The sequence below is a fragment of the Passer domesticus genome, chromosome 10 (assembly GCF_036417665.1).
Source record: "Passer domesticus isolate bPasDom1 chromosome 10, bPasDom1.hap1, whole genome shotgun sequence".
In the NCBI taxonomy this organism is placed as follows: domain Eukaryota; kingdom Metazoa; phylum Chordata; class Aves; order Passeriformes; family Passeridae; genus Passer; species Passer domesticus.
Window position 1 is genome coordinate 36,733,989 of NC_087483.1, and position 26,828 is coordinate 36,760,816.

Here is a 26,828-nt window from a genome sequence, read left to right on the forward strand (position 1 = left end):
AGATGTATGTCTTAAGTGACTGAAAATATGTATTTTTTTAAACTGTCACAATAAACTAAAATGTCACTTTTAGCTAGTCTCTGTTTGGAGGCAAATCTCCTCTGTTTTTAATAATTTATGTGGAAATTATGTGAAAGATTTAAAATATGACAGCTCTGAAATAAGAAGATTGATGCTACTCTAGTGTGATCTGATTTGGATTCTGACCTAATTTCTTTTAGTTAGTGATTGGTATAGGACTTGTGGGGTGCACGAGCTTATGACTTTTGGAGATTACTGACTGATATTTTTAGGTTACCAGCTAATCCTGTTTAGGAATGGGATTTTGATCTGAAAACAGTCAGCTCCTTAAATTTTTCCTGTTTTAATTTAGCTTGAGAACTGGAAATTGTACAGAAAAAGCAATAGATTATATGCTCAGTTCACACTGTCTTGTGCTGTGGCTTTCTGCTACATGATTATTGTGCACAAGTTTAAAAAATGCTGTTTTTCTTTAATATTTAAATAAAAGTCAAATCTCCCATTGAAGCTGTTCGTTTTGCACATGCTCTAGAAGAGGTATGGGAAAGCATTGTGTACACATTGCCCCAAAAATATTCTGAGCCTTTCAGTCTGGCTTTTCCTTACGTTGCCTTGTAGCTGTTTGCAAAGCAGCCAGACCATAGATACACTAACAGATGCAAATTCACACTTCCGTTTGCTTATTCTACAACTGTGTTCCATATATAAACACTCTCCTCCAGATGTTTTTCTCCTTGTTAGCAGTACCTTTCATGTGCTTGTAGAGAGAGCCTTGTTCCTCAATTCCACACTTAGTGAGGGGCTGCCATCTGCTGTGTGTGTGTGTCTGTTTGAAGGTAAGCATTTTGTCACCTGTTCCTACAGATTGAGACCATAATGCTTCACCAGCCTTATTTATGAGGTCACCTCTGAATTTTTATTCGACTTTGTGAAAAGTGTAAGGAAGCAGAAAAATAAAGGCTATTGTAGCTTGAATGTTGGAACGTTATATGGAGGATTTGAGCTCCTGTAGCTGTTTTATTTCCTTTTTCTATGCCCTTTATGATGGGAAAGGAAGCCAAACTGAGGTGGAGAGATGAGAATTTGCACTATAAGTGTGAAGTGTATGAGTAATATCGTGTTGTATTGACAATGTTGTTTAAACTGTGTGGGTTTTGTTGCTGGCTCGGCATGCTAATATTGATAGGCTTTGCCCATTTCAGTGAAAGGACATGTATTGGACTGAGCTTGATGTAAATTTCTGTGGGTGCCCCAAGTTTTACTGCCTCAAAAGAACTCTTGCAATGCACTCTGTGTGCTGAAGCCTGTTCTATTCCCATTGCACAGAGAATTCCCCTAATGGCTTGGTGAGGTCTTCATCTCTCTGGAAAGAGGGCTGAAGTGAAGGGCTGGGGAGTAGGAGGATGTCACATTCACGTGGGAGATGTCGTGCCTGATGTGACATCCCTGCATCCCAGAACCCAGGTACAGTCATGCTGCTGTCTTCTGAAGGCAGAAAAGGTGCAGCTCTGGGGGCACTGTCAGCAGTGAAAGACAGCAAACAGGTCCCTGGAGTTCTCCCACACAAATCAAAATGAACTTTGCAGGGCTTTTTTCCCCTGTGCTTCCTTCCACAGCAACTCTTGAGAGTTATTGAGGGTGTGTTTAAGGAAGAAATCAATTCAGCTACTGTTCTTCAACAGCTTTTGGGGTAGAGGGAGCATTATCTCTCACTGAGGCTTTATGTGCTTCTTTTGTCCCTCCAGAACTGCCTTAACAACTGTCCACATCTGCTTCCTCTTCTTCCTTTTCCCTTCAATTTCCTCTGCAGTTCCTGTTTATCATTTGTGGTTTGTTGTTTTGGGGTTTTTTTTTACTCCCACAGTATAGGAATAAATAATATCAAATATCTGCAGGACTTGATTGACTTGTGTTTCTAAAATCTGAAAAAGCTGAAATTGTAGAGATCTGGTAAACTTACACAATCATTTTTCTGAAGCTGATTTGAATGTTATAAATCACACAGAGCTTCAGCTTTCTGCTCTTTACGTACCTGGCAGCAGTCACATGGAAGAGATAATACTGCCTAGATACTCAAGTTCTTTCGATAATTAATTTACTTTATTTTTAATTACTCCGATTTTGAGGTATCAAAAAGGAACTGTTTGTGGGAATGGCTTTAACTTAATTTGTATGCATGGGATAAGCACATTCATTACACTAGTGGAGGCTTGCATCTGATTTAAGAGGTGCTAGACAAGTTTTACTCACTTTCAGTAAATTCCTGAAGAGTACATATATGCATGGGCACTTGGTAAATAGACATTTTAAAGCAGAACTTTTGAAGTCTTACTCATAAGGCAACTCAGACAAACCAGAATCCCTTCCTGAGGATGAAGGTATCTGGAGGAAGGTACTACTGAAAAGAGCCAGAGGGAAGATCTTTAAAAGGGATCTGAAATTAGGTGTACTGTATTCTGGTGTATTCTGTCTCACTTAAATATGAGAATTGACCAAGCCTGTCTTTAATCACTTGGGATGAAAGTAGATGCTTTTCACACACTTGCTTTATGATATTTTGCAATGTATTCTGGGTCTGTCTGGGAAACAGAATGAGTTTGATAGTAACCTGCATAAAATTTCATTGATAAAATGCTGTAATTATAGAAAGCTGTTGAGCGGAAGAATGTCTATGGCTATCCTTTCTTCTTATTGGATATACAGTTCTTTCAAAGAATTTTCAAAATACTTGTATCATTTACTTAGATAAAGGCAGCCAAGATTTGAGGCCAAAATACATTTACTTGCATCTTAGAAATTGTGTTGATGAAGCTTATTGCTTGGAGGAAAAAAAAAAAGGTTTTGCAAGATTTTAATGGCTTTTTCTAGTAAATGGTTGCAAGATTTGCAGTATTGCATCCAAAATTCTTTATCTGTATGGGTTGTTTGTAAAAACCAGCTGTGCATAAATCAAGTAAGATGCTTGGAATAGATATTTGAAGCATGAAACTTACTAATTTAGTCTTTGAAGTTTTAGTAAGCCTTTAAAAGCTTATACCGTGTACCAGCTTGGTACCTTGGGCTGTGTCTCCAATGTGTGTGTTCTCATTTGGTTGACTTTTACTGCTGTTGTTGTTGCTGACTCTGAGTTTGGTTACATACAGACTTATGTTGATGCTGTTCTTTGATATTTAAAACTGTGTTGAAAATATTTCACTTGCAGCAGATCAAGATGGGCAAATGTAGGCTTATGGTAGCAATAGTGTAATTCAAGTGTGAGAAGCATCAAAATACCTTGTTTTTTCAAAACACTTTCAGAGTTAACAACACAGTTGAAACTGCTAAGCACAATTGTAAATTGTGCTTAACCCCTGGGTCATTTTATGCTTACCACTTTATGTTATTCTGTATTACAAGTACCATATCTATGTGAGGAATAGTATTTGGTTTTTCACAAATGATGCCATGCTAACAGGAATATTAACTGAATTCCACAGTGTTTGTGGGTACTTCCAGAATTCCCATGTTAATGTGCACCGCTTTGGGTGCTGTGTCTGGTTTGAAGTGTTCAGGTTTGAGTGGTTTTCCACGCTGTCAAAATGAGTTGCCTTCCCTACTTAACTTTTGACTGGAGAAGTTACACCTGTAAGGGACTGCAGCATCTGGCCTGGGAGAGAGGCTGAGAGAGCTGGGACTGTCCAACCCAGAGAAGAGAAACTTTGGGGGCGATTTTTTTTTTTTTTTCATGAATGTCAGACTGGGGAGGTGTAGAGAAAACAGGGACAGTCTCCTCCTGATGGTGCTCCATGAAAAGATGAGCTGTTTTAAAATAAAATTTAAAGATGAATTTGCTCTATGTGTTTCTTGTATAATCCACATAGAGGTCTATCAGTGAGTACTATCACAAACCTTGTAGTATATTTTTTTAATTACTTGAATTGTTTGATGGACTTATTAATCCCTCACAAAGCCAAATAAAAAGTTTACGGCAATGGAGAAAAACATCATCTAAACAGAAAATCAGAACACAGATAAAAGGCCTTCTTATATTTTAATAGTAAATTTTAAAGTAGAAGTACTGACTATGTGCTGGGTGAGATTTACGTGATGGTGGCTCAGTGTGTCAGTAGACTAAGGCAATTAAATACTTAGGAAGGGCAAGGGGAGGTCAACTGCCATTTTAAAAGCTGGATATGAAATCCTACACTGTTTAAAAAAGTCTTGCTTTTATGCAAGCTACCACTTAACAGGTGTTGGAAAACAAGGACACTTTTTGTATTGAGAAACACCATGTTCATGTTCAGCCAAATGAATGATTTTTTAAAAAGCTGAAAGTAGGTTGTTGGGGGTTTTTTTCCCAATTTTTTTTTTCGAAAACGGAAATTGAAAGAGATGCACAGTCACTTTGCAAGGCTGTAACAATGGGTCATTGCCAGGCACTGCAGTAGGAGTTAAGGATGATGGAGAGATCAGGCACAATGCTGAAAACAGAAATGTAAAGAGAGAAATGCTGATTCAGGGTCAAACTTTTTCTTTCACTTCTTCAAGGAGTACATTGTTAAAGATCCTTTATAAAAAGAGACCTAAGTGCATTCAGTGGGTGGGTTAACCACTCAATGTACTATGTTTTATTTTCCTAAATGAAGCTGTCTTCTACTTTCACTACTTAAGAAGAAAAAAAAGAACAAAAATGCAAGAGTGGAGGTGATTTTATAGTAGTTTTCATTGTCTCTGTACTGTACATGAATGCACTTTCACTTTGAGTAACATCATTTAGATGGATTTCTGAGTGATGGAAATTATGCCCTCGTAAAGTGCTGCAAGCCATGATGATTTATTTTTTTGTAGCTGACAGGTTCACCTCTAAACCATGTCCCTAAGAGCCATATCCATGTGACATTTTCATCCCTGAGGAATGGTGGCTCCCCCAAGCCTGTGCCAGTGCTTGACAACCTTGTCAGTGATCACCCATTCACCTGCTCCTGCTGTTAACTAAATCTACTTCAGTTTGCAGAGGATAAAAGGCTTTCCAAGGTTTGTCTTCTCGTCTCTGTCTCCTTACCTTGACTGCAGCCTGGGCTGGGTCCCTGTGGGCTGTCACTGTCACCGTGCCATCAGCTGTGCAGTGCTGGGGAGTTCTAAGGGAGCACAGCAGCACTCCCTGCCTGCTGCAGCCTCTGCAGGGTCCTTGGCAGGCTTGTCCTGTGTCATGAAGACCACATTTCTAAGCAGTGTGAACCCCTGAAACAGCAATAAATCACCTTGCAGGGGGCCCAGCATTTTGGTGCACAAGTCCTGGCTGTGATATCTGTATTTATTGAGTTTATTATGATTCTGCAAGACCTGAGGAAGTTGTAATACTATTAGGTCTTCAGATTTGAGTGACTGACCCAGTAAAACTTTTTCTGAACTAACTGGAGACAGAAATGTGCAATGTTCCTAAACTCTGCTGTCCCATCTGCCTGTGGGTTAAATGAGTCCTGTCCTCGAAGGTCAGTCTGTCCTGCCTGTGAGCCACATTTTTATTCCATCTGTTAATATGAATGTTCTGAAGATGATGCCAAGAAAGATTTTACTAAATATACACCCTTTTTATGGGAATAGATAGTTCTTGAAGTGATCACGTTCCTTTCTGAATACCACAATTAAACAGATTTTGACCACCCTCTCTCAAAAGTCAAGTGCTGGAAAATGACTTCACACACACACACACATATATATATATATGTGTGTATGTGTATATGTGTGTGTATATATGTATATATAGGTTATATATGTGTGTGTATATATATTTACTTTTGCTTCAGAGTCTTCATTCATTATGTTAGTCTATATTTCAATATAATATACTGTACATTATTCTATTAATATATAAGTTATGAAGGTATTTATATTCATAACATATAAAATGCACCACTATAAAAATACCTTAAATTCAGGTGCTAAACTGATACAATATAAAAAGGCAGCACTGTAAACCTCAATTTCTTGTTATGAGGAAAATTGGGAATATGGGAATATGTAAATTTTTAAATGCAGGTCTCTTAATTTTTTTCCATGTTTAAACAAACCACAAAGAGTAGCTGAAATGATAACTTTCAGTACCAGTATTCAAATCTCAAACTTTTCTTATTCTCATGAGTTCTTGTTACAGCTATGATTTATATTTCCAAATGTGGCAACTATATAATATTCCAAATCCTAAAGAAATTTTATTTCCCTCCCTCTTTAACACATGAAGAGGGATGTGGGGAGGGAGAAAGAAGAAATAAGCTGGTGCTGAAAAACTCCAGCTTCACTCCTACTCTTTTATAAATTGCTGTTAGTATTCCTGTCTCCATGTGTGAGCCCGAGGTCTAAGCTTGAGATTTAAGCTATATACAGAGATGAGATAATTTTGTACAGGAATAAATGTGCACAGATGGAGATAATCAGAAGTGACTTAAATGTGTGGGCCTTTCTGGAGGTGCCAAAAGCCCACCACACCACACTGACGTTGATGGGGACTACAGGTGTGAATTATGCTCAGCCATACCCCAAGTCTGCTTTGTAGAAGGTGTTCAGACACCTAGAGCACTACCCAGGAGCGTCTCATTAAGTGTTGTGGGAGTTAGTTGGGTATTTAGGCATGTTCATAAATCTCTTGGATGCCTCTTTGCATATTTATTGAGGTTTCTTTAAAATTCTTGCTGTGCTGTTGACAGTTGCCATAATTAAAGTGACTTTTTTTTTATTCCCCCCCCCCCCATCTTGTCCTATAGTTCTCAGTTAATTAAAAGAAATCCTAATGTTGTGGGCTCAAGAGTAAAAACAAGAAAAACTTTCAAGGACAGTACTTTGCATAACATGAAGGATCTCACTAGGATTCTTTAACCTGCTGGATACATTAAAATTCAAGAATAGGACCCTTTGTGCTTTAAAAGACTTAATGATAAATGCAAAAAGAAGCCTTTTTAAAGTAAAAACAACACTTCTGTAGATAGATCTCTGAGACATCAATTCTTTGAAATTTAGAAGGCAAAATATTTTAGAAACTGTTAACAAATGCTGAGCATTTTTTTATTGACAGTAATCTGGCTTGACTGACAAAAGCCCCCTTATTTTTCTTTGTGTTATTTCCATTTAAAGCACACTTCTGTAGTAAAGGAAGATGTTGGTATTGGCAGAGATTCAGATTTTTTTCTCACTCCTTAATAGTTATAGTGATTAAATGTGGATAGTAACAGAGCTTTTGATTTAAGAAAAAAACCCCTGTAAATTAGTGTTAATTTTGCAATTACATACTCTTGCATGTAAATCCTATATTGCACAGCAAGCCTCCATTAGGCTAATAAATCAAACTTCATATTCTTGAAGTGGTTTTCATCTCCATTCCCACTCTTTCCTAGCCACAGTAGCAGCCTCTCTTTACAAATTCTGAATGTGAGAATATTAAAAATAAGAATAAAAAGGCAGAAAACCCCCAAGCGTGAGTCTTGCAGAGTTTTGACACACTTTCTGTGAGGTATAGCCTGTCATGTAGCATAAATGTTTTAACAGGCAAACACACCTCCCCACTTTCTAGTCTCAATTTAGTGTAAAAGGATTTTTCTCTGGCCTTGCTGGGCTGACAGCTCCCTGTATTTTCCTGTACACACTGGTCTGACCGTGTTCCCCTTGCCCATCCTTTGCTCCCCTCCTGTTCCCCCACCGAAACATCATCATTTTGTCTTCACATCGCCGTCCTCCTCCCCCAGCAGGGTTTGGGAGGTTTCCTCCCTCCCCCAGGCCCCGTGCTGCCCACGGTAGCTTTGCCTGTAGATCCACCCTGTGAAAAGCATCCTTCTGCTTTCTGCCTCCTTCCTCCCAGACACGGGTGAGAAATCTCCCTTTAATCTCTGCAAAGCCTGACCGTTCTCAGAGCTCTCCTGCGAGCTCTGCTCTGCTGGGATGCCTGCAGGACAAGAAGGAACTGATTTTCTCACTCTTGTTGGCAATGCTTCCTGAGCTTTGTTTCCTTGTGGCCCAGTCCATCCTGTCTCTGGTTGCATGGCTTGGTTGCTGGGCACAAGACAGAACTTTGTCCTTGGTATCAGAGAGAGCAAAGTCTCCTAATCCTTGAGCAGGATTTACTGCAGAGCAAATACCAGTCTGGAGAGGTAGGTGTGGCTTGAAAAACCCTTTCTGTATGATAGGAGGTGTTCTCTGTGTACCTCAGTGAAACCCAGCGTTGGCAAGGAGGGAGCTGTGGTAATTTTCCTCTTTGTTTAAAATTTCTTTTGTTGTTCTGTGGCCTATGCTGTATTGTCCACTTTGATGTGTTTAGTACCTAGAATCTGACTTTCCAGACAGGAAAATACACAAAAGGGTTGAAATTTGACTCGTGAAAAATATGGTCAGGATTATGGGGCGGTGATTCACAGGAATTGCATTTATACGTTTATATTATTTCGCACATATATGTTACTTGAGCTGTGGTGTGTCTTTGTAATTTCATTTTATATATTGACTTAAAACCTCTCAACAATTTAGCCCTTAACAATACTGCTGGACAAGCTAGTTTTCCCCTCTGCTTTAATTGAAAGCTTAGGTCATATGGAGATGAATGTGTTGTCCGTGTCACTGGAATTGGTAACCAGCCTTACCTTCTTAAAAATTCTGTATATTTTATTTCCTTTGAATTGTGATTATGTTGTAAATGGTACCTGAGGCAATGTGATTTGTTGAAAACTAGGTGTTACTACTTTTCTCTGCCTCATTTCATTCTTTTTTCTGTTTGGGTTTTTTTTTTTTTACTCTGTTTTAGCTGGTCCCATTTGTTTACTTTTCTTGAAAAATTGCACAACAGGTATTTAATTTCATATTCTTTCCAAACCTGAGCTTCCAAAACTTTCTTGCCACATTGCAATAAAAAAACAACTTCAGCAAAGGATGAAGAGTAGAAAATGTTAGTGAATATATTTTTATTTAAAATAAATTTTATTCAGTAGATGACTTTTTTTGTATGCAACACTAAGTTTAAAAATGAATTCTTGTCAAGATTCTTGAATAAAAATTGTGGGATGTTTTGATGCCTTTCTCTTTTTGAAAGGGAAAAATTCTCTGTTCTTGTACTTTAAAAACTACTTCCATGAAATTGGCTGTAGTGTGGGGAGGTTTTTTGCTAGTGGTTTTGCTGACACTTCTCTAAGTCTTGCTTGCTTGCATTTTTAATCTTCCTGATGTTTATTTGCTTGCAATGTTCACAATGTCACTTCAGTTTTGCTCATAAAACTTCTTAGGCACTTATCTTTCACCCACTGCTAATGTTAGATCTGGGTTATTTGTGGTTCCTGCTTTGTCCTTCAAACTCCTTCCTTCTCCCTGTTGTCCAAAAAATAGAAATGTTGACTTAAGTGGGGGAAAATGCCAATCTACCATATTTTATTTTTCATTACCATGCAGTCTGAAAGATGAGTTTTGTCTGTATTTTTGTAAAGCAGATTTTGCAAGAAGTCCTATATGGTATTTTTTCTTTAATCACTATATACACAGGCCCAATATGTTGTGTATTTATTTATTTATTTATTTATTTATTTATTTATTTTTGCCCCACTAAATTTATTATTTTAAAGTGATGAAAGTGTTCTTATTTGAAGGTTGAGAGTTGCCTCAGAAATGGCTGACCTTCAGAGAAGAATGAGATTTTTTCCGAATGAAGTTTTGCCTCTAGTGCATTATAATACTTAAAAACTAAATAATGAGAGCTGCTGCTTCTACAAAACTCTGCCAAGTACCAAATATTTGGTGGGTTATTCTTTTGTTGGATTAGGAGTTTGAAGTTTAGATGGCATATAAGCAAAGGAGAAGAAGAGCAAGATGAGATATTTAAATTATACTCGATTAAGTAAATTTTATCACATTTGGAAAACCTGATATGCAGCAAAATCATTCTGTTCTCTAGCAGTGTGTGCTCCTTGGTTAGTGCTTATATAAAAATGCAAAAAGGATGTTATGCAAGGGAGTGTTCCCTTGCTTGACACTCACTCCGCAGCCAGCTGTTGAAACATGGAAGATTCCCAGTGCAAGCTCTGAAGTTTGGCTGCTGGTGATGGAGCATGTTTACCAATCTTCAGAAAGCATATTCTTTTGTTAGCACAGTGTAATTTGAAAGCCTGATCAAGTGAATGCGTACACATTTTGGGGGGAGTGCATGGGCTGGGAGGTGGTGGTGTGCTGGTAACAGGCACTGAGCTGCAGCTGACTCCTGTAAAAACTGCTTAAACATGACTCTGCACAAGGGTGGGTTTAAAAACATCTCTTTGGACACCTTCAGATTTCATAGTATCAAAAAAACCCTCATGGCACTCTTGTGCAATATTTAATGTGACAACACTTGACTCATGTTCTAACCTCAGTGTCAATAAATGTAATTAATTATGCATTGTCAGAGCATTGAGGGGAATTTATTCTCAAAATAGAAGTGGAGGAACTAATGGAAATCACCAAAGTCTGTAAAGGATGTTTAGTTCTGTCTCTTCTGTTACCTGTGGTTCGCTGTGTGGGTATGTGGTGTTTTTGAATATCCTTCCTATGTGACTCTGTGTGTGAAATATGTGAAAGAGGGTGGCTGGTTTGGAGCATTTCAAGGTATTACTCTGAATTGTCACTGACCACATGGGTTGATGTTCACCAGTTTCAGTAATTAATGGGATCCTAGACCTTGGACTTGAGCCATAAATGCTTAATATGTAATTTATACCAAATGCTTTCATCATCTTCCACGTAGATGGTGAGTATGTTTTTGCAGTGTCTGTGGTTTTGTTTCCTGTTACCATCGGCCTCCAGAATCCTCTTACTGCCTATGAAGCAACATCTACATAGACCCATAATGTCTTATGCAAAGATAATGTTACATTTTGGCCCTGAGGACTACTGAAAGCTATAGAAATTATTATACTGGTGAATGTATACAATGTATATATTGTAGTGAATCAAACCCTATTTGCTAAGGACCAGATCCTTATGGTTTGAATGCAGGTGTTTGGAAGATAAATTACATAGAGAGCTGACCCTATGAGAAGTTAATTTTTTGGTGAAGTTGATATATTGATAAGAATAATGGTAATACTGAGGAACAGTCATTCTGAACAACTTTCCTGTTATTTTAAATATTTTATATTTAAGGGAGGTGTTGATATAGGAAGTCCTATTCACTATTTGTGACTTTCTCATAAACTAAAAGCACCACCTGTTTCTCACTCAAGGTGAAAATTGTAGCACCTGAAGTGTATCAGGAAATGGCGATAACTTTTGACAAGCAAAGTGTTTCCTCTATCAGTAGTTTAAGTCCTATTTGTTTATGGGAATGCATTAGTTCTGCCTTGCCACTTGCACTTGTAGTTGCCTTTGTGTCTGTTGGCAAATCGCTCACAGTGTTGATTCAGCATTATTTCATGTTCTGTGTTTTCTTGCTCTTGCCCTGACCTGGTGTATTCAGCCATTCAGTTTGTGTAGCCCTTGTCTGTCAGGCTGCTCTCAGTAACTTTACATGTCCTTAACATTCATTTCCTTTACTCTCTCAGACTTGCATTTAGATATTTGCTTACCTCATGTCACTCAGGGCATTTTTTTTTCTTCCCCTTTCCTCATCTTTCAATTTCTTTACCAGCCTTACTTTGTGTTTGTTACAGTGATTGCCCCACTCATCAGATTTTCAAGCTTACCTACTGTTTTCTCTACAACTTTCTTCTCCTATCTGCTATTCCAAAATTTTATTTATTACTGCATCCATGAAATGCTGATGACATTTGCAAATTCTTCCTCATAATTAAAAGGAAGAGCTTAGCTCTGCTTTCCTATTGATAATATTATTTATCTGTAATCTGTTGCACCTAGAATGCAGAAACACAAAATTCCTGCCTCTTTAATTTTATTCCATTGTGACTTCCCAATGAAACAAGACTCAGTCATCCAATTTTTTTCCTTCATACTTCCAATTCATGTTGGAATTTCAGTCAAATTTGTGATGAAATTTCTACAAGCTTTCTGTGAATCAGGAGCTGGCTGAGAGAGCTTCTGCCTCTGCACTAAGGGAAGATAGGGAACAAGAAAAAAGTAGAAGAGGTGGAAAAAAGAAAAATGCAGAAAACTGAATTGGTATCATCTTTGCAGTATTTGCATTTTGTTGCAATGGTTAGGGGGCTGTAAAAAGGAGAATATCTGGTGTGGGCAGCCGTAGCAGGTTACAGAGCTGCAGGAGCTCAAGAAACCCTTTTGGATAAAGTTAAAGCTCATTCATACATGAGCTGAACTGTTTTCAAGTGCATTCTTAGTAAATCTGCAGTTGTGTGCTGATCCATAACCAAAATGCATGTAAAGGAAGCGACAGAGGTTTTGTATATCTTTTTGGCCATTAACATTACAAATTGCATTATGTTACTTGAGACAATAACTACAGGCAATTGATTTATGAGTTTACTTACTTGGCAATTTTCTTGATGCGTATCTATGACATGAATGAGTTTGGTAGCTCAGAGAAGTTTAATGTGCTCAAACATGGGTTTGCATGAGACATGCTTTTGGAAGTGAATTGATAATCTGCTAATAACACTTTCATTTATATATATATATATATACACACAAACATAATGGAGTACTCTAGGAGACCACAAACTGAGTTGCTCCGTAATGAAAATATTCCGGGAATGCAAGTGGTGTTCTCGAACTGTTGGTATTTATTCTTTAAAACCAGATTAGATACAATCCAAAGCACCATCCTCCCAGTACTGCCAGACACCCACACCTCTGAGCTGAAATGCCTTTGGTGTGAATGTCACGTCCTCAAAACCTATCAGGTTCTTTTGCAGATGTGCTCCTGTTCTGCTGTGGTATTTGCTCACATAAAGAGAGATTTCAAGACCTAAGCTGTGATTCTATGTCTATTAAAGAGAGACCTCAGGCTTTATTTTCTGATTTACTTAAAGACAACTTTCTTATTCAAGTATACCTAGAGCCTTGGAGAAGGAAGAGGAAGCTCATGACTACTCAAGCATTTAATATTGTAAATAATTAAATTTTCCAAGATGTTAACGTACATTTACTTTGAAACTGCATTGCAGGGGGAATAAAGGTTTGCTTTCAGCACTGAAAATGAAGCTACTTTTGCTACCAAACCTGGAATGGGAGTATTGATAATAGCTTCAACAAAGCATGCTTTGGAAAGGAGGCCTTTCTAATAATTAGGATTATTTATTAAAAGCACTGAGGCATTAAAGAAAGTTCATTACCCAAACCATTACTGCTGTGTGGACCAGAACCAGCAGATGAAATAGCTTTTTCGAGTAGTAGCTTATCACTATCTAGAGAACCTGAAAACCTGGGAATGAGAGGGGCTAAAAAGAGGAAAATTGTTGTTAATGACAGTGTATAAGCAATGAGGAGAGCTTAGGGAGTTCTGTATGCATCCCTTAGTACTGTGTCGTCCAAAACATCAGATCAGAAACCTGTGCTGCTTGCTAGGACATTTTCACATTATTTTTTATCATGGTGCTGGGGTTGTGTGTTGTCCTGCGTCTCCCTGCCTAGCAGTAGTCTGGGGAGAAACCACAAAATCCTATTACTAATTCATTTTCCTTATGCTGCCTGTGCCGGCTGTTTTCTGCACGTCACTTCTTTCTTTTTTTTCCCCATTTAGCTTTGTAAGGGCTACAGCTGAAACTGAGCTATTCCTCAGAGTTTGCCAGTACAAGTTGTTCTACAGCTGTCTAGGGATGCTGAAAGAGGGGAGGCTGTTTTCCACCTACTCAAAATAGTTCAGAAGTTGTGCCCTGTGATAAACTAAGTACTCATTTGTTTGCAGAGGAAACTTGTGTAGTTTATTGATCCTGCAGATGACTGGAAAGCTGATGCCCTCCCAGCAGTGCAGTGGTTACAGTCAGTGACAGGATAGAATGTGGTTATGCTTGCCCTCACCTGGCTCTCCTTTGAAAATACTGTTGGGGTCATGGCCATGTCATTCACTATTTGTTGTATTTTCTCACAAAGCTTTAAAAATCTTAACAGCATTGTGAGAATCATGTGCAAAGGTTTTGTGTGATGTTATTGCTGTTTTATGGCTGAATTGTGTAAACAGTGAAACTTTTGTCTGATATTTCCTCTAACATTACTTTCAAGCCCGTTGCTATAAGGTTCTGCCCTCTGTGACTGTAGGTTTCTAATGGAACTTCATTGCACATGTACAGAACTTCATGTATGTCCCTTTAAATATTTTGACATCTCTGTGGGACAAGTTGCTGCTTCTTACAAAGAGAAATAAGAAACATTGGCAGTTGTCATTCTTTGATTTCAATTAAAAGTGCTTCTCTAATCTTTGGTGCTATCAGGTGTTGAAAAGCACCAGTATTAAGCAACAGCATATATGCAGGAAAGGGGTTAAAATATTTTGCTGCCCTACTAACTTTTGAATTAGATTACAAATTAAAACTTCATCCTTTCAATAATAAAGGTCTTAAATACAGAGTGATGGAATAATCAGCAGCACTGTTGCTTCCAAACAGGTGACAGTATTGAAATTTTAATTCCATTAAATTTTGTTCTCTGGAGATGCAGCTTGTACTTTCAGCCATTTGTCTAGCCACATAAGCTGGAATGTGTTCAACATGCTTGCCAAGAACAAATCCATTGGAAGAAATGTTATACTTTGACCCAAGTTCAAGAAATTCTAAAGCAACAAAAGATAAATATTTCTGAAGACTCATTTAATGTTCAGCTTAGCTGTTTACTTTTCTGTCCTCCCTGTGATCTGATATGCACTTGCTTAATAGCATGCACATAAACATTTTCTATATATTTATTTCTGCTTTTCCCTATTTTAATATGACTCTGCTGTCTTTTCCCTTGGTGTTTGTCCTTTGCAAAAAGTTGTGTGTAGAATCCTGTAGCAACAATTAATTTAAACCAAATTTAATGAGACTTTGTTTTGATTATCTACAATTCCCAGCAAATGATAGAAAATTCAATAAAATTAACTCTTTTACACAGATGTACTTATATTCTCTGTTTTCTATTTTTGAAATACTTTTTCAATCAGGTATGGTAAGTATTTTGAGCAGGAACATGTTTGGATCTTTCCTTAGAACTTGTATTTACTTTTGGCTGTCTGTCTGGGGTCCAGGACAATTGCTGAAGACCACATTTAGTGTGCTGACCATGGATTTGACAGGGGATGATAGCTGGGCATCCACATTGATGAGAGCTTTCTTGCTGACTACAAAGAAGGTTTTGACTTTCCTCTGAGAGCTGGACAGAGCTCCTGTTGAGAGTAGCTTGTTTTTCCTCTTGGACAGACCACAAGATGTGATGTAACAGGCTGATTTGTGGTTAATAGCAGCGGGTGAGATTGGAGCCTGGAGTATCAGCTTGATGCAAGAAATGAGCTAATGGATCCAATTTCTATGTAATAAACTTAGTCATTCTTGGAGTGCCTCATAATTTGGTTGCTTTGATTATAGGCTGAGGTTAATTTTATTATTCATTAAAAATAAATAAAGCTTTCTGCATAAGCTCATAGCAATGCTTGCAGCTCTTGTTGCCACAGATACTCTGTGCACTAAGGAAATGGGAGAGCATTACCGGAACATGGGATTGTTGTGTAGGAACCAAGGAGATTTTGCTATGGAGATTGTCCAGGTGACCTAAAAAGGGCAGGCCCTGCTTCTCTGCAGGTGCCATGGTTTCACCCTAACAGAGCACATGTGCCAAATGTAAAATTGAGAATGACAGAAGAGGCTGTCATATATTGGCCTTTCATTGGGGGGAGTTGCAAGGAGGGGAAGAGAAAAACATAGGTACTTATCCACACTAGAAATATGATAAAACTTATTGGCCATGAGTCCTATTTTTAAAATTCATTAAAATTAATGAAGTAACTTAAAGGTTTGTTTGCGCAGTGGGCTTCAGGGACTCTTGAAGCCATGAAAACATGCTTATGGGTACTTTTTTCACTGCTTTTAGGATTCTGTAGATGATGACTGGGGCTCTCAGGCTCTGTAAGTTACTTTCTTGCAAAAAAAAAGCCCAACCAAAACGCAGAAAAAGCCAAAAACTAATTCTTAATCTCTTGGTCAGCATGCTGACATTCCAAAATGTTCTTTTCAGTGAGAAAATGCTATTTTGGGCATATGGTTTTAATGCAGCAGCAAGACGAAGGTTATTAATATTCCCTGTCCTTTGACTGTAAATGGCTGTAAAAATGTTCAAGGTCAGGAACATTTCTGATTTTCTGAAGTTCATTGAAGTCCTGTTCCTAGTCCTAACATTCATTCAGTTTATTGAAAGAAGATCAAGTTGGTTTGTGATTGTTTTTAAATGCATTGCCTGGAGTGTTTCTAATCAGTAAACAGTGTATGTACCATAAGGATTTCAACACATAAGGATTTTTCCTTATGGATTTTCTTCTGATCCTTTTCCCCCTTATCTCTTGTGTTTTTTCCTTTTATACTCTTTCCTCCCTGAATTATCACAGTAAGCAAACAGCATGAAAGGAAGAACATCAGATGGTTTAATTTTTGTAGGACTGAAATACAGCAAGTGATGTGCTAGGTAGATAACTTGAAACACTTCAGAATGCTCTGTGAAAGCACAGACCCACATGGGGGAATTAAGGTGGGATGCCACCCAAATTGTTTCTAAGTGGGGGAATTTATTTTTGAAAGTGAAGGCAAGCTGCTTGCTCAAGATGAAAATTTACTTGTTTTTATGGCACCTTATCAGAGACTGTTTTCCCTTCCTTCAACTTTCATCCCACTACCTCCTGCCAATTTGTACTACATGCACATGCACGAAAGCAAACATGCCTCCCCAACCTAAAAAAACCCCAAACCTGGAGTATTTATACTCTTAGTCTCCCTCAGTCCATCTGTCCTGCTGCTTCTGTTGTGACCCAGTGTTGTTTTGCTTTTCTCACTTCATGGGATTTCATCCCAAATTGCCACTTCAGGCGCAGTACATGGTGCCACCTCAGCTGTAGAGGGGTGGTGAGCGAGAAGACACAGTGACATCTGTCAGCTAGAAGAGAATGGCTTGGCAGAAACATTGCTGAAAATAAAATTGAGCAGCAGTAGGAACAGCAAAACTAAGACTCCATCATACAGTTAAAAGAAATTGTTCCGTGCATTTATTTTCTATATTAAGGAATGTAAATGATAAAATGTGCAGTTAGCAAAAGTGGGCATAAATCTGGTATAGTTGCATGATTTTTTTCAGCTACCTCTTCTTTCTGAGGAGCCTGTGAGGTGTGTAGGGAATATGTACAGCTTCAACCAGTTGGAAGCCCTCATCTCGACCTGGGATTTGCAGATCTGAGTTAGTATTATGAGCTTTGCTCACATGCTTCTGCTCCTTCCAGGATTCTATCAGCTTTTTTATCAGACTTCTGCCTTTTATTGGACTGATCACAACTGAATGAAGAAAATTTGTGTTAATATTAACAAAAGTGTTTTGAGGTGGCTTCAGATTTATGACTTGACCTATTGAAATGAATGTTCTTTTGTTTCTGTGACCCACTCAGGCAGGATACAGCCCTTGGCACCCTAAGCAGGTGTGCATTCAGCCTTTGGCTGTCCTGCTGTCTGACCTCTGCTTTATGCATTTGACATGGTCAGTGGCTGAACAGCAGCTAAAGTGCTTCTGAACGCTCAGTGTAACTGAGGCCCCCAAGTTTTGTTTAGATGTGTGGAGGGTTTATTGTTAATGGAGTATATTTCCTAAGTGTATCGGTTAATTAATTGCAGTGTCAGTACTGGAGTCAAGATGTGTGTGGTACAAAGACACTTGACAATGGCATGAGCAGAAATCGTGTCTAAATGCAAGTAATCTTATCAGAAATCAGGCTTCTTTTCCTCTTCTCTGATCCTTTCTTATCTTCTACCAACAGAGCATGTGACTGTTCTTTGATTTCACTTGCCTGCATTAAGTAGGAGGCCGTAACTTATCGTTGTTAATGCTGTGGTTTGAAAGAAGGAAAGGTAGACTGAGCCTTCAAAAGGACTGAGGGAGCCAACATCTCACAATCACAGCACAGATTGCACTGTTTCAGAGCACAGACTGGCCAGCTGGGGTTGGGTAAGGTGCTGGGATATTCCCACAGGAATAAACAACTGCAATACCAGGAAATCCAGTAATTTGCATTTGGTTGGGGTATAGTGCACATCTGTTTAGGCAATACAGCTGCAGTAGGAGACTGTGGTTAACATCAGCCTGGAATTCTAGTTTATGTATACTGGAAGTTTGTCTGGCTTAAACTCTTAAAACGTAGCACTCCCAGTTTGGACTCATTAGAAAAGAGATTTTAGAGGATTTTAGGATGTATTGCATCAGTTTCTGCATGAAGCCTGACTCCTGGCACCCCTTAGCAGAGGAGCTCTGGGACAGGGCAGGTGTTTTCACTCAGCCTGTGTTTGCTGGCTGTAGCTCTGGTGTGCTGGCAGCCCACTGGCTTCACACTTGAATTATCATCAGCTTTTAGGTTAGCACGCCCTTGGTGAGAATAGAGGCAGTTCGTATCTTGGTGTTTGTCCTTGGCTGGTCTGCAACAGCTTGTTCTACAGAATCAAACAGTTGCAAACAGAAGGGCAGCTTGCCCTCTTGAGGAAACAATCTGGAAAATAGGTCAGGCAGGGTGGCATGCGTGAGTACACACTGTTGGTGTCTGGATGGATATATGTAAGAGAATGAGGGATTGCTGTGACTGAAGGTTTAGGAGGCTGATGGAACAAAGCAGTTTAAAACCAGCTTTAAACTTTGTAACAGAACTTGGGTAGATTGACATTCATTGACCTACCTGTTACTAAAGGCTGGTTTTTACTCATTCCTGGTCATTACTACTGCACTGTCAAAGCAATTAGTGTGTGAAAGTTTTATTATAAATGGTGAGCAGAGGGTACCACAGAGCTGGTGCCATGGATTTAGCCCTGATGGGCCTGTCACAGGTGCCTTTTCTTTACTGTTAAAAGAAAAGCAGGGTTTTTTTCCCAAAATTCAAGGTTGTGTCTTATCATTGACTAGTATTTGACCATTGTTGAGTAACTCACAATTTTGGGGCCTCTCCTTTCAACCTGTGCCTCTATTTCCCAGCCCTTGGTTCTTATCTCATATCTAAGCTGTTTGCTGTAACAAGAGGCACCTGGTACCCAGCTCTAGCTCATACTGTTATTCCTAGAATAATTTCTTCAGCATAAGAGGCCACAATTTGGGACTTGCATGTTTGGCACTGGAATACAGGCCTTTTCCTAGCAGTGGCAATACTATTTTTACTGAGCCACATTGTACAAAAATACATATAGACTGGTTACTAGTCATGATGTGTAAGGTTACTTAGGTTTGAGTTTATAACAAACTAACAATGAAATACCACTCAAGCTGCTGTTTTTATGGGTGCAAGAGCTTCTGCTTTGGCTACAGACAATTAAGGTTTTAGAATTGTGTAACTACTGATGAATGGTGCATTCAACTGATGAAGAGTTTAATCCTGAGTATCCTGATTTAATTCTGAGTGTCCTGAGGATAGTGGTGTTCCTAGCTTACCCTAAGTACCATTTCTAATATAGGTACAGATTGGACAGAGAATATCAAGCTGTGTATATGTACATACTTATAAAGAGACTTAGCTTAATCTCTTGTAGATGATTAATTCTCCTCCTTAAAAAGTGAAGAGGAATATGTGGATATGTGTCACCAAAATCTGTTCACATGAAGATGAACTGTTTGTACTCTATTTTAAGCCTTAAAAAAAAAGGAAAAAAAAGGTAAAATCTTAAAATGCTGAGAAATATGTGGTTTGACACACAGATCACTTTAATTAGGGTACTTATCTGAGATGCTTCTTGATAGTGTGAGGCTTCTCTTGTAGCAATGACATCAGCATGGTAATGTTATCCTCTCTAACTAGTGAATTGACCAGCTGTTGGACAGGATTTATTAAATACAGAACAGAAAAAATGTGTTTTTGATGAAGCTATATAATAGTGCTTTTAGTATTTTGAAATTCTTATGCCTGGTTAAATAGGTGTAAGGTTAGCCCCTTTTGAATGAAATATGTGAATAATTTTTGTTCAGGGTAGGGGCAGTTGAGTTGTAAATTGTGGTATGTTTTTCACAGAACTGTAACTAGTCTATTTAAAAACAACCCCAAACACCTGCCTACCACCCACAGAATCTTCTTTCAGTTGTGGTGGGATTTTGGCTGGTTGGAGTTGAATTTAAGAAAGAACATGACAAAGATTCTGTTTATTAGAGGCGTCCTTGCCTCCTGTATCCTTTCACTTTCATCCTGTTTTTCACACTTGGTGTTTAGTTTTCGTACATTAACTGCTCTAAGTCAGGAGGAATTATCTTCCTAACAGTTTCACAAACAAACTCACAACCAAAGCATCCAGTTTCCAGAGGGTGTTGGAATTATTTCAAGAGATATCTTAGAATGGGACCACATCTTTCCAAAGCTTACAAAGGGGGTGGGAAGTGGGTAAAAAAAAAGCACCTGTGAGTCTTAGAAGCACAAACAAATATGGGTGTCTATATCCTTGTTAGATGTGTGCATTTGGAGACTAGACTAGGAAAAAGCCTTAGTAATTAACAGGATTACCTCCTTTGAAACCTCTTATATCCTTTATAAAATGTGCAGAAGAATAAGGGAAATACACTACCCCCTGGAGTTTTGGGATGTCTGACTTGGTATGGGCAGAGAGATAACTTGTCAGTCAAAATCCACCAGTGATTATGGTAGACAAATGTGTGTTTATTGCTTCAGCTCTTGCTCAGTTCAGTTATTAATTTCCTGTCAAAACAGAAATACGTGGAGACATTTCTGTGCTGCTGTCTTCATGCATGCCACATCACCCCTTGGTATCTTCAGTCCACTGTCCACTTAGGTACCAAATAATGACTCATTATAGGTATGTGGTAATCAGTAACTGGGGAATAGTTCTGTTGCAGCCCTTGACAGCTGTCAGATCTGGGATTAAATATATACCAAAGTCATATAAATATTTATTAAATATATACCGAAGTCAGTGCAGCTGCCCATGGGAGTGCCAGGATTCTGCTGTGCACTTCATAAACCTCCATGGCCACCAGCAGGGCTGGAAGGTTAATTAGTTAAGTACGTGTTGTTGGGAGCTCATCAAGTTGCTGGCCATTGAAATTGCTTCAGGAAAAATAAGGCTTGTTGGTCATATTTGGGTTTGGGGTTTTCTGTTGGTTTGTTGATTCTTCCATCTGTCATTGACTTGTAGTCCTTTCTTATGGCAAAAGTTTAATATTTGCTTTCGACCTTTTTACAGTTTTTAAGTGGATTTAAGATTTATTTTTCTGCTGATAAATAAAACAGAAAAGTCAACACCTCTTTAAGGAGATAATTCTCATAGTTCAGTGTCATTACACTATTTCTTATACCATCTTTCTTTCTGTTCTAGAACTTTAAAAAGAAGGCTGTGAAATGCTTGCATTTTTAATTGCTGTTTTTAATGTTAATTATGTTCAGAGGTGTTTTTTTTCCATTATCAACTAGTCATAAACAATCATTAGCACTTGTCTGTTAAAATATGATGGTGATAGATTTACTTTCTTATTCAGTGTTTTCTTCTTCACAAACAAGTGATAATTGAGGAAGAAATATTGACTATTTAACCACAGATCTTATTGCTGTAGAGGATGTTGTCAGTGCTTACTTGAAATTAAGTCACTGAGGGAATTTGTCTGGAATATTTTAGAATTTTTTTTAAGTCATTATATTGTTTTGCACTATGGAATTTTCTATATTTTATCACACCCAATATTGCAAAAGAATAGTAAAACTTTCAGCATTTAATGAAGTAACAATATTCTATTATTCAGTCAGACCAAAAATATCTCAAGACTATAGTTAAACAAACAGAATGAAGTAAAATTTCTCCCTGCCATTTCTTGGAAAATTAACTGAAATTTATGTAGAGCAGCATTAAACAGAGTCCTTAATTTTCTCTGTTGAGACTGTTAATTTTCTTTCCTGAGATATTTTCAGTGTGAAAAAAGCCACCTTGGGGGCTTTATGATGTTTTTCACTGTATTTGCAATTAATGTCTCTGCCCCATTCCTCCTTAAGAAAAGATGGCTGCAGATTGTTCTTTTAGCAGTGTGAGGGCACGGGACAGTGTCTGCCTTGCCTGTTTTTAGTTTAAGTAATGCGCCTTCACTTCCACAATCAATTTTATCTGTGATGTGCAATGTGCACACTCAAGTCACATTGGAGATAAGTGGTCCAGAGGTATTTCTGTCCCTCTGCACAACTCCTGGTTCAGCTGGAAGCAGAAGATCTACAGGGAATTTTAACAAGCAGGGAGCACTGCTAGCAGGGATCTGAGTAATTATCCTATTAAAACAGAGCAACATCTGCATTATCTGTGCAAGCACAGAATGGAAGGGAACATTATGTTCTCTAATCCTGTCTGGAAGCATTATGAAGTTAAAAGGATAACATTTTACCAAATCTGCGTTCTAACATGATAGGTTACACTTAATTACCTTTTAATTACCCCTCTTCTAGTTGGACTTCAGGCTAAGGACCCTGCCTCTAACTCTCATCACAGACCATTTCTTGCCTTTGGATTCTTCATGACAAGTTTTATAATTGAGTTTACCTTGAAAGTTGGTCCTACTGTATCTTGAAGGCCTTTATTGCAATTCCTTTTCCCTTGTGTATGAAAAAAGCTCTGAGAATATTAGTTTATATATCAAAGACATGTTGCTGCATTCAGAAGTTTGTGTTTTCGATTTAGTTGCAAAGAGTAACCTCGTTGGAGTATGTTTTATGGCTGAGGAGGAACTGCACAGCAGAGGCCACACAGGAGCAGAACATTATTGCAGCCTCCCAACTGCTTGCAGTGGAAGCCAGGAGAGTGTACTGGCTTAAATAATGTAGATTTCTTCTTTCCTCTTTACCCCTGAGGGAGTCTGATTTCCTGATCACCTATCTAGCCATATGCTGTAGCTCCTGCCAGGAACTCCGAGCAGTGTCACTGCCAGCTAAAATTACTTGTTTTCTGAGAGCTGAATTACATTGAGAATTGTCTTAAATTGCTGCACTGGCAACACTGCGAAGTTTTGCGTACACACACACAAATAAATATGTTACAGCAGCCTTACTTTGAAATACAGCTCAGAAACCACTTCAGGCAGGGAATTTGATCCAGATGCTGTGAGGTGTTCTCCACCTGCTCGGGCACATCACTGCTGCTTTGTTGTCCTTCCAGTGCTTTTCTCAGCCTCTTTTTGCTCTGGCTGCCACAGTACAATGATGAGACATGCAAATTAACCATTTACAAAGCAAGCATCTTGGCTGCTCCTGGTTTGTACCAGTTAGAGGGAAGAACTAGAGTGGGTAGTAAAAACTCCAGGTGTGCTAACTGTGCTTTTTTTTCTTTTCTCTTGCAACAGGATGAAACTGAAATACAGATATGTGTTGACAAAGGAGCTGGAATAAGACTGAGTCCTGCTCTGTGATATTTATATACCTGGACCATGAACTTGCTGTTTGGCTTCATGCTTTAGGAACCTTTGTAGGAACTGTGTGAAGCTGTTGGGAATCATGGCATTCTCTCCATGGAAGCTGTCCTCTCAGAAACTAGGCTTTTTTCTGGTGACTTTTGGTTTTATTTGGGGAATGATGCTTCTGCATTTTACTATTCAGCAACAAACACAACACGAAAGCAGTTCAGTCCTGCGTGAGCAAATTTTGGATCTCAGCAAAAGATACATCAAAGCATTAGCTGAAGAAAATAAAAATGTAGTTGATGGGCCTTATGTTGGGACAGTGACAGCATATGGTAAGTGTGTTCTCTGGATTATTTGATAATCTGATTAAGGCTTTTTCCTCAGTTGTCCAAAGATTTTACTTCATAATGCAGCTCAATTAGCAGTACTTTACCCTGTGCATTTTCTGTATAAATGGAGAAAATGGCCTTCCCTTTTAAGTGGGACAAACTTTATATTTCCAGTCACATGAAAATGAAGCTGTCTGCTAATTTATATTATGTCTGTCTAGAAGCTCTATCTAGTATGCTTTGGGTTATTTGTTAGAACTCAGTTTTAAAAAAAAACTTGTTTCGTGTTTTTGAGAAAGTTGGGAGGCTTTTCAGTTTTCGTTTCAGTGATGTAAGAAATTCCCTGTGGAAAAGCTTGCCTTATTTTAAAATGGAGACCTGCTATTTATTTCTTCTTTCCCATTTCACTTCTTTGTTCAGTAAATTTACTTAATGTTTAAGTTTATTTATCTGGTATAATCCTAAATTAAGCTTAAGTATATCCTATTTGCCTCAGGGCGGAAAACTGAGTTTTAGTGCTTTGTTTGGCAGTTGTTTTAATGCTTACTCTCTTCCAGTTTGTACATGAGAGTTAAGTTTTTGTGCATGTGTCAGACAAAGCAAGCAGAAAAGAATGAAGCACATTACCTGAAAATATTACTAAAAAATAAAATGTAATCAAATTTCAGGTTAGGTATGATTCCTTTTCAGTCTGTTAAGATCACATAATGCACTTTACTTGTTTAGCAATTTTTAGACTCACTTTCTTTCTGACTTACCTGTGCACTTCCAGAATGTCTGGAAAACTAATGACTAAACTAAGTCATTTAGATTTGCTTTCTTTTGTAGTTGTCTTAATATTCAGCTCTGAAGAAATTGAGTAGATGGTTTTGTATGCTTGGAGAAAGAATATAGACTAGGATGCAACAGATAGAATAGCTGAGAAAAAATAACTTTTTTCTCTAGTTTTCTGTTAATACTCTATACTTTTTGGTGCATGCAGTGAAAATATCCTGCTGGAGGGTTCTCTCTGTGTCTTGTTTCTGTCACCAGTCCTTTTTCCTCTAAAAAGCAAAATTTTGAGTTGGTGTGCATTTGTTTGCCTGTATGCATGAGATTATTATCCCCAACATAGCTGACAATTAAATTGCTTCATTGCTTAAATAGCAACCTGCCCTTATTCTGTTACTCCAGATTTGTGGCTGCATGTTGAGCTATACTGGAACTGTAGCCTTACAAAGCAACACGAGCAAAACTAGATCAATATTTGGGTTGAGGATCTCTGAGCAAGTGGACATCCTTAGAGGATTGTGTGATTAGACTCAGAACAAAACTTTATCTGCTGTTTAGCCATTACCAGTGTCCTGTTACTGTGCAGGGGTGCTTGATGGTGGATGAATTGAGAAAGAAAATAGAAAATAAGACAACAAGCCCCAAACAATCTGGCGCCACATATTGAAGGTAACTGGATTAATATGGGTACAGGACATCCATAAGCAAAGTTCCCCCTGCAGGTTGTTGCCTGTGGCATTAATTTCCTGTTCCAAATCCTGCTGGGGAATAAGTTGACTTGCCTCCAAACACTGGTCAAGTTCCCAAGGAGAAGTTAAACTGCATTTGGAAGCAGGTGAAATAACTTTGTGACACTTCTGTGAAGGGAAAGCCAAGGTTTGTGTAGTAATTTCAAGTCCATGGCTCAGAATATTTTTAAGATTAAAGACTTAAATTTTAAGTTTGGCCAGGTGTTTTCAACAAAGTAGTTTGGAAAGATGGAAAATAATGGTAATGCAGTTATTTAAAATATTTCAGGGAAAAGCACTACAGTTAGTGAATAGCACCATATTAAATAATAGTTTATGAAACTGGGTAAGGTAATTACTTAATAAGTTAATTTGTCCTGTTTGGCATACCAAATGACTTGCTGCTAGCAAATAATCAGGTTAGCTCTTCACAAATAAACACATTAATGACTGATGTTAATAATAATTGGTAGAGATTTCTTCAATATTCTGTGAAAATTAATGCTCTTGCTTATTTAGCCTTTTTATATTTCTTAATGTTATCCTCTGATTGCTTTAAGTGAGCACAGTCGTGATTTCCATGTTCAAGAATAAATTAAATGTTTGCTGGATTTAGCTGCCTTTACCTACTGAAAGGTTTTCAGTCATTCCTTAATTGTGGTTGCACAGCTTGTTTACTTTCTCACCTTTTCTTTGTGCTGTGTATTCACCTGTCGAGTAGGTGGCTCAAATATTTTCCTTTTAAAAGTTATGGTTCAGATATACACAGTGAATATTAGATTTTTCTTTATAGCAGTAAACAGGTCTTTTACAAAAATTTGGTGAATCTGTGCTTCTGCCCTCCCCTTCTCGAACTAGCCTCCACTTCCCTTTTTGTTCTGACAAGATGTGTCTCATATCAATGTGTTGAATTAAAAAACAATTATTTCGAACCTCTTTTGTTTCTATGATTAGTGTATACTTTTATGTAGGCTATGTTTGTTCCTCACTGTTTCCTGAAATATTTTTACATTTTTTCCTTTATTTTTTTCTTCCTTCTGTACTGTGGTTTTGTTCATGTTAAGTCCAGAGTTTCCTTTTCTTCTGCACACTGTGCCATTAAATACCTTCTGGACCCCTTTTAAAATAGTCCAGATGTGTAGACTAGTGCTTCAGATTCCACCTTCTGATCTTTACAGGACAAAGGAGAACACAGTTATTATGAGAAAGGCTTTCTTTATGGCACCATGGAATAAATATGATTGTCCTTTTTGTTTGAGAAAACAACTATAAGCTTTCTAAAGTAATTGCATTTTCTTATTTAGTCTCATTTGCACAAGAATTGAGATAGTCATTGGAAGAAAAATTATGGAATGAATGTGGCAAAACTACAACTGCTGTAGAGACAGTGGAATCTCTTCAGATATATGGAAAAGTTTTCTATTATAGATCAGAATATTATTTGATTCTAAAGCTGTGTAAAACAGAAAATACATTATACCAAAACGCATGCAATTTTATGTAACTAAATAATGTA

The 26,828-nt window shown here is 38.0% G+C and overlaps 1 protein-coding gene across 3 annotated transcripts in view; it reads left to right on the forward strand.

The window, feature by feature from the left end:
• The window catches only part of MGAT5 (alpha-1,6-mannosylglycoprotein 6-beta-N-acetylglucosaminyltransferase), a 109,642-nt gene that overhangs the window by 18,534 nt on the left and 64,280 nt on the right, over positions 1–26,828 (forward strand). Inside the window, exons 1-2 of one of the 3 annotated variants that reach the window (XM_064435233.1) lie at positions 7,870–8,138; positions 23,428–23,816. In XM_064435233.1, coding sequence (XP_064291303.1) covers positions 23,579–23,816 — 238 coding nt within the window. In that variant the 5' untranslated portion in view covers positions 7,870–8,138; positions 23,428–23,578. Of the gene's footprint in view, positions 1–7,869; positions 8,230–23,427; positions 23,817–26,828 lie in introns of those variants that run through there. The other 2 variants (XM_064435232.1, XM_064435231.1) reach the window with 2 other exon arrangements.